Raw genomic sequence first — 8,375 nt, forward strand, 5'->3', positions numbered from 1 at the left:
CAGTCCTGCCTTTGTTATTACCCATGGGTTCTCCCAAGTAATCACCTCTCTAATGAAAGGCAGAGACGGGTGTCAAAGAGAGCAGCAGGTGGCTTTGGAGAGTAGACAGCTTACTGTCTCACCTGTCACATCACTGGGCCTTCCCGGTGATACAGAGCTTACCCCGTGTTCCCAGCCCCTGCCCCAGTTCAGCTCCCTGTCGTGCATCTTCTGGCCCTGATCATTAAGTCTGGGCTCTCTGCAGACTTTAAGCTGAATAAAACTTGATGTCTAAACATTTTCACATTTGCAACTGTTAACCAGCACACTGCTTTCCCATCAGGAGATTACAGATGACATCATGATCATGAGTGGGACATGTGGCCTCTGCACCAACCCTTCCCTAGAACTCCAGACCAGGATGTAGGGACACTAACAGAAGTTTTAACAATGTGGTACCTAAGTGGGGAAAGGTGCCAGCCTTTGGTATCTGTCATTGAAAATAAATAAAAACATTTATAGCAGTAGACATGTAAGCCATAATGATCCACATATTCAATATTCATAGCCACATGTTGAAGAGCCTAAGGCACTCCCCCTTCGGAAACAGTCTTGCTATGTAGCACAAGCTGTGCTAAACTTAATATGTAACCCAGGGTACTTTCAAACTCAGGATCCTCCTGACTCAGACTCCCGAGCAGTAGGGTCACAAGTGTGTACCACCATACCTGACATAAAGCACTTCATTTTGGGGGGGTACACTGGGGCAGGGGCAGATGTAGCCAAGGATGACCTCCACCTCTCAAGTGCTGTGATTACTATAGGCATGGATATATATAGGCACCATACATAGCTTTCATAAAAACGCTTTCCTGAAAGGGAACCAACTACTCGATTTCTACATTAAATACTACCAGCAGTTGATTCCTTTGGGAAAGCAGCGGTTCAAACAACTAGGCAGAAGCTCCACCACTGAGCTATGCTCCAGTTCATGCTGTGAGATTGCACTCTATGTGTGTGTTTGCTGCTGTGTGTGCGTGTGCAAGTGCACACCTGCCACAATACATGTGTGGATGTCAGAAGACATCCAGGGGTCAGTCCTCGAACCTCGTCGTCATCCTTGTTTGAGACAGGTTTAACTGGCCTTCAAGATTCCACAGATTCCCATCTTGCTGCAGGAACACTTGGCTTCCAGACGCACACAACTGGGTCCAGCTTTCCGTGAGTTCTGGGGTTTTGAACCCAGATCCTCACACTTATGCAGTGAACACTTTACCCACTGCTGTCCCTCAGCAGCCTCCACAGAGTATTTGATGGGAGTTAAGTGTTTCTCTATGAACAAATAACTCAGGTGCCTACAACCTTCTATTAGTTAAAAAAAAAAAGATAGAAAAAGAAAAGGCAATCCTACAATCTGTCTTAATGGCTCTATATACTGAGATAAAAACATAAACGTTCTTGCTATTAAGATGATCATGAAGCATTATTTAAAACTATTTATCAGAAAGTCATAAAGAGTTTAATTAAACTTACAATTCAATGACTCCACTCCAGTATCCTCCTAATGCCACAGTGAACACAGCAATTGCAAAAATAACCACCATAGTATAGTCAAAGTTAGGCCAGGATGGAGAATACATCTGCACGGTAACGTTATCTCCCAGAGTCTGAAGGGCAAAGCGACAGTTAACACAGGGATGAGCCTGCCACAGCACAGCAGCAACATCTACACTTCATCAGAGAGCTGGGAAGACGGGACAGCTAGAGGCTTACTCAGCCCTTCAAGGCTCTCGCTAGCAAGTGGAGAATGCCTAATAATCAAAATTAAGCATAGTGATTAAATGTAAACAATCGTACCATTTATAAACATCTAATATGCAATTACCAACGTACCTGTTTCATATCTTTAAAGTCTCTTTGGCTTATCACTGCAATTAGTATTGTCATATTTTGAAATTCAGAACTGTTCCTTGAGGAAGGAAGCTAAAAGAAAAAATATGAAACTTGATTAACTACTAATACATTTACAGAATAAGAATATACATACTATATTTACACTAAGTACCAATATTATATTGAATTATAAAAACAAAGCTTCATTATTCCTTCTTAATAATATATAAGTTCTAGCCGGGCGATGGTGGCACACGCCTTTAATCCCAGCACTCGGGAGGCAGAGGCAGGCGAATCTCTGTGAGTTCAAGACCAGCCTGGTCTACAGAGCTAGTTCCATGACAGGCTCCAAAGCCACAGAGAAACCCTGTCTCAAAAAAACCAAATAAATAAATAAATAAATAAATAAATAAATAATATATAAGTTCTAAAAACAAGATCTTTTTAACATGAACTTAAATAGATATATACTATACACGACATCATATGGTATAGACATTGTATAAATATATAATATACGTATATATATTTATATGTTTCTCAACTCTTAAGACTTCAAGTCATCTCAACTCTAAAAATACAGCCAAAACTACAAAATTTTCTAATTAGAATGTTTTATTAGTAAATCTAGAACGTTTGTTAATAAAAATAATCTAGAAGATGATTAAAAATTCAGCCTCTGGAACACACACAGCATTAACTCAGTTCCTGGGAGACTTGGTGTTGGAGGCACAATAGAAATTCCTCCTTTTAAACAACCTTCCTCAAGACCCAGTAATAGCACTTTTGGGTATATATCCAAAGGATGCTCAATCGTGCAACAAGAACATGTGCTCAACTATGTTCATAGTAGTTTTGTTTGTCATAGCCAGAATCTGGAAACAACCTAAATGCCCCTCAACCAAAGAATGGATAAGGAAAATGTGGTACATTTACACAATGGAGTACTACACAGCAGAAAAAATAACAACAGCTTGCATTTTGCAGGAAAATGGATGGAGGTAGAAAACATTATTTTGAGTGAGGTAACCCAGACACAGAAAGACAATTATCACATGTACTCACTCATAGGTGGTTTTTAAACACAAAGCAAAGAAAGCCAGCCTACCAACCACAATCCCAGAGAACTTAGACAACAATGAGGACACTAAGAGAGACTTACATAGATCCAATCTACATGGGAAGTAGAAAGTAGAAAAAAACAAGATCTCCTGAGTAAATTGGGAACATGGGGACCTTGGGGGAGGGCTGGAGGGGGGAGGGGAGAGGCAGGGAAGGGAGCAGAGAAAAATGTAGAGCTCAATAAATATCAATAAAAAACGTATATAAAAAAGAAATTCCTCCGTTTAGCGCTTACCAGAATACTGCTGTTAGCGATCAGCAATGCTTCAGCACCACCTTTCTGGGCAATTTGGGCTTTTTCAAGGATGTGGCAGGATCCCCACTGTACCACCACTGCTTTGTTCTTTATGCCATCAGGAGGAATATCAGAAGGGTGGCACAGTGGCGTGCCAGTCAGATTCATCAAGCTAAGAGAAGTCTGAAAAGAAGAAATGTTTTTAATAAGACAGATACCTCATTTCACCCAAGAGCATTCAGTGATGAAACACCGAGGCCGGTTTAGTACAATCTCACTGAGTCACACGCTAAAATACAGTTATTACTCATATTCAATATTTTATTATGAATAATTATCACGTTATTTACTTACTGCATTTTCTAGGGAACTTGGAAGCCTTGTCCATTTGGGGTTATAATGCATGCAATAGTCCTTGGAAAGTGAAGACGAGCCATCTGCGGCCGCGTGCAGGATGGCTTCCTGAGCAGCTGTCTAAGATACAAACAACAACTTTCAGGATGGTGGTCACAGTTAGGCTTGCCGGCAGTAACAGATTTCGATGAGACTATTTACAAGCATGTCTGAGCACATTTCCTCACGAGGGTGAGACTTGTGATGACTTTATTTACTACTCCTGCGTAAGCAGCTCGGGAATAATGAAACCATACACACTTGTCCAGAGCTCACTCTTTGAGGACGATGGCTCACTTTCTTACAAAATTAACTATGACCCTAAAACTATGTTTTAAGGGCCACATGGGGGGTGCTATGACATAATAATGCCAGCCTGCCCTCTCAGCCTGGCACTTTCTTCACCACTCTTTTATGAGTTGTGACTTCATAGTTCACACTCACGCAGAAGAATGGACTCAAAACCTCTTAGCCTGTCCCACCCTTGGTGTTTGCCTAGTACCTTTCCCTAGGGTTAAAGAGATGCAGGAGTACTTTTAAGTATTGACTGTATAAGATAATCACCTTGAATTTAAAATCATTTTCACTCTAGTCTTCGAGAGCTTTCAACTGCCTATCCAGATACACCAATACGGAGTTTAAGAGAAAAACTGCCTGCCGGGTGATGGTGGTGGATGCCTTTAATCCCAACACTCAGGAGGCAGAGGCAAGTGGATCTCTGTGAGTTCAAAGACACCCTGGTCTACAGAGCTAGTTCCAGGACAGCCAAGGCTACACAAAGAAACCCTGTCTCAAAAAAACAAAACAAAACAAAAAACAAAAAAGGAGGAGGAGGAAGACGAAGAAGGGAAGCTGGCAGCGGTGGCCCATGTGAAGCAGAGGCAGGCAGATTTTTCTGAGTTCCAGAGCAGCCTGGTCTACACAGTGAGTGCTAGGGAGGCCAGACCTACATACAAAGATGCTGTCTCAAAACAAACAATCAAAACTAAATAAATAAACAACATAAAAGAGAGCTAGAAGAGCTGGCAAGATAGCTCAGTGGGTAACCGCACTTAGCACCAAAGATGACCGTCTGAGTTGGATCCCAGAACCCACGAAGGGGCGGGGGGAGAGAAATGAGTCCCATGAGTTGGTCCTTGAGCATGACACATATGCCCTGGCACACCCACCCCCAAATAAATAAATAACTTTTAAAAAATAGCTACAATACTTTATCTTGTCTTATTTCCCATTGCCTAGAAAGATAGGGAAAAGGGACAAAGTGATGGAAAAGAATAATAAAAAGTGAGCGGCGGGAGACATGCAGAGACATCCCCAAATGTTTAGTATACTGCTTCTGTCACCCACCTCCTTCAACAGAGGTTCTTCCCATCTTATCTGTGAGCAAGTTTGTCTCCAAATCCAAAGGAAGAAGAGGTCCAGGGAATGGGTCAGCAGGTGAAACATTAGCAGCCAAGTCTTAATGACCTGAGCCCCACATGGTGCCAAGTTAACACTTGATTTCTCCCATGGGTTGGGGCACAGGAATGCATGTGTATTCAGATACACAAAAGCATACCCAAAATAAACAAAACATACAAGCCTTTGTAGCAAAGCACACATCCAGCTGGTTTCTTAAGACAGGATTTCTCTGTATAGCTGTGGCTGTCCTGGAATTCTCTGTATAGACCAGCCTAGCCTGGAACGTAGAGAAATCTGTATGCCTCTGCCTCTCGTGGGCCACCACTGCCTGGCTTTCCTCCTCCTCCTTCCCCCACCCATTTTATGTTTGTTTGTTTAGTTTTCTTTTGGAGACGTGGTTTCTTTGTGTAACCTTGTTTGTCCTGGAATTAGCCCTGTAGACCAGGCTGGCCTTGAACTCATAGAGTTCCACCTGCCTCTGCCTCCCAAGTACTGGGAATAAAGGCAGGTGCCACCACTGCCCGGCTTCATTTAAGTTGATTAAGTTCTTCTTTTTAAGTTGATTTCTCAGGCATTTTGTCAAGGGACAGAAAGCTGGTACCACGAAGGAAGATTGTTGCTTATGACTATAGCTAATAATACAGCTCATAAGCCATTGAAATTAGTGTGCAGAAGAAGTCTGGAGGTTTGGAGGAGCAAACTAGAGAAAGCCTATGATGCTGTCAAAAGAGCTTAACGAGGCCATTCTGGGCAGAGAGCAGAAGAGCAGAATGCTGAGAACAATGCAGACAAAGGCAGGCTCGTGAACAGATGGGATGGTGACTCTATCTGGAATAGGCTAAAAACAATGCATCGTCCATTCTGGCATTTGTCCATCCTCTGACTCTCTGGGAAGCTGAGTTTAAAGGACTAACCCAAAAGAGGTCATGTCCAGGTAACAAAGCATTCAAACTCTATCACACAGGTATTATTAGATGCTTTTAGTTAAGACTTATGATGAGAATCAGGAACAAAACCACTACAAAATTTGCAATTTGTCCAGAAAAGGAACATGCTTAAAGTTGTGACCATGGAAACATATCACCCATCCACCCCCAACCATTAATAAAGAAATACCGTATTCCTCAGAAGGTTAGGTGAAGCTCAGTTTGTAGAGCACTTGGCTACCATCATATGAAGCCTTGGGTTTGAACTTGGTGGTCCATGCCTATAATCCCTGCACTCAGGACAATCAGAAGTTCAGGGTCATTCTTAGGTAGCTCAAAGCAAGCCTAGGCTACACAAGACCTTATTTAAAAAAAAAAAAAAGGCCTAGTACTTCACACAAGAGCGTATTTACAGTTTGCTAAACATGTCACCCATTACTCCATGTATCCATGCCATTAGATCTTCCAAGTTCTTGTCTAATAACCACAGTGTGGGTTTGTCGATTCTTTTTCTTTGTTTTGTTTTTTCAAGACAGGGTTCCTCTGTGTAGCCTTGGCAGTCCGAGAACTTACTGTGCAGACCAGGCTGGCCTCAAACTCGCAGAGACCAGCCTGCTTCTGACACAGAGTGTTGGGCCAGGCATGTGCCACCACTGCCCAACAATGTGGTTTATCAAGAGTTGATGTATTTCTGTGCTAAATATTAATTTATCTTGAGGACGAATTAGTGGAACTATAAGTATGTAAACATCATTTTTTTCTTAAGAGGTTCAATGAAATGAGTGCTAAATTTAACACATAAATTATAAGTTCAGGGCATTTACGTCCCCTCTGAGTTGTTCTTTGGGAACTAAATGTCACTTGTCTGATTATTCAGACCTTAAAGACACAGAGTAATACTTCTGTGTTGCTTTTTCTCTCCTCAAAATACTTTTTGTATGATTTCTTTCCTGTATGATCCTAATGCTGTCCAGCAAAGTTCCCAGAACACGAAAGGCTACTTTTTTTTTGGTTTAATAACAGTTTTGAGCTTAGATTTTCTCGCTGACCCTTTAAAGCCCAGAGTTATAAAACACAGTCTTTCAGAGAAGTTACAGTTCCTCGGGGTAATGACTGCGCACACTGTTTACACAACTGCCCAAACAACACTGATAAATATTCCCAACCTGAAGCTCCAGAAGAGAAAGCAAATGGAAACAAAGTCTGATTTCCTGAAAGCTAGCTTCTGGGTCACCCATTAGAACTCAAATTTCTTGATGCTAAATTTTAAAATATTACTTCTGCAACTATGGGTATGCATGCACATATTTTTTTTCTTAACCAGACTTCTACCCCTTTAGACTTCAAACTAAAAACCTCCAAGGGCCACTTTCATACTTGGTTTTTAAGGGGATTTTAAAGTGTGCCTATAAGAAAACAAAGCACAAAACAAATCCCCACAGTATAATGACATACACCTTACAGAGAAAGAACGGTATGGGAATGGAATGAAATCATGCAGATATTCATATAGTTATAGATAGAAATACATGTGAACACAGTTAACTAAAGAGCATTCCAGAACGCTAACAACTGGAACCCAGTCCATCCTGCCCTCCCCCCCCCCTTTTTTTTTCCTGGGCAAAAAGCTGCAGTAAGAAGGGTTACACAATAAAACAGAAGTTAAATTTTTTAATTAAAAAGAAAATGTGCCTGAACGCCAAAAAACTATAGACAGCGCTTCAGGACCTAGGTGAAAGAAGCCCTCCACCCCACGGGATTACTCCCGGGTAAGTATTTCGCAGGGTTCTAGGCAATGCCAGGTGAGAATGCTAGAACCCGCGGGTGAGGACTGTAAAAGGGCCGGAAGGGGGGGGAGGAGAGGGGGAGGGGTAGGGGAGGAGGGAGGAGAAGGGAAAAAGGGAGGAAGGGGAGGGAAGAGCGGAGGGGAGGGGAGGGGAGTGCGGCTCTCACCAGTCCCAGCAGGCAGCTCCAGAGCAGAGCGGCCGCCGGAGCGTGCCGCAAGTGCAGCAGCAGCCCCATCCCGCGGGCGGGCAGCTGGGCGCTGGCGGCGCTGGCGGTACCCGGACCTCTGGGCTGTAGCCCCGACTTCCTCTTCCGGCCCCGCCCGCGGAGCGCTGGGCTGGGACTCTGGGCTGTCGGTCGGCTCCGGGCGCTGCTCCTCGGAACAGCCCTCTTAACTGTGTAAATCCCCTGTTCCCGTCCGGTTCCCTCTAACTGCGGCAGCCGCCCATTCCGAGCTTCTGCGGCTTCGGGTTTCAGTTTCCCTTCAGGTCTCTGCCACGTAGCCTCGGAGCCACCTTCACAAAGCTGTAAACCAGACAAGGTCCCTCTCCACTCTTGAAGCACAAATCAAAACTCTTTTTTTTTCTTTTTTTTTTTTTTTTGGTTTTTCGAGACAGGGTTTCTCTGTGGCTTTGGAGCCT

At 43.2% G+C, this 8,375-nt stretch overlaps 1 protein-coding gene across 2 annotated transcripts in view; it reads right to left on the reverse strand.

Moving 5' to 3' along the window:
- Sppl2a (signal peptide peptidase like 2A) overlaps positions 1-8,023 on the reverse strand; it is a 40,172-nt gene extending 32,149 nt beyond the window's left edge. For both annotated transcript variants that reach the window (XM_005364422.1, XM_013352712.1), the window contains exons 1-5: positions 7,903-8,023; positions 3,584-3,703; positions 3,230-3,412; positions 1,873-1,962; positions 1,513-1,646 (exon numbers count right to left, since the gene is read on the reverse strand). In XM_005364422.1, coding sequence (XP_005364479.1) covers positions 1,513-1,646; positions 1,873-1,962; positions 3,230-3,412; positions 3,584-3,703; positions 7,903-7,971 — 596 coding nt within the window. In that variant the 5' untranslated portion in view covers positions 7,972-8,023. The remainder of the gene's footprint in view (positions 1-1,512; positions 1,647-1,872; positions 1,963-3,229; positions 3,413-3,583; positions 3,704-7,902) is intronic.
- Positions 8,024-8,375: the final 352 nt, after the last annotated feature.

This window comes from Microtus ochrogaster (genome assembly GCF_000317375.1).
Source record: "Microtus ochrogaster isolate Prairie Vole_2 chromosome 14 unlocalized genomic scaffold, MicOch1.0 chr14_random_1, whole genome shotgun sequence".
Classification (NCBI taxonomy): domain Eukaryota; kingdom Metazoa; phylum Chordata; class Mammalia; order Rodentia; family Cricetidae; genus Microtus; species Microtus ochrogaster.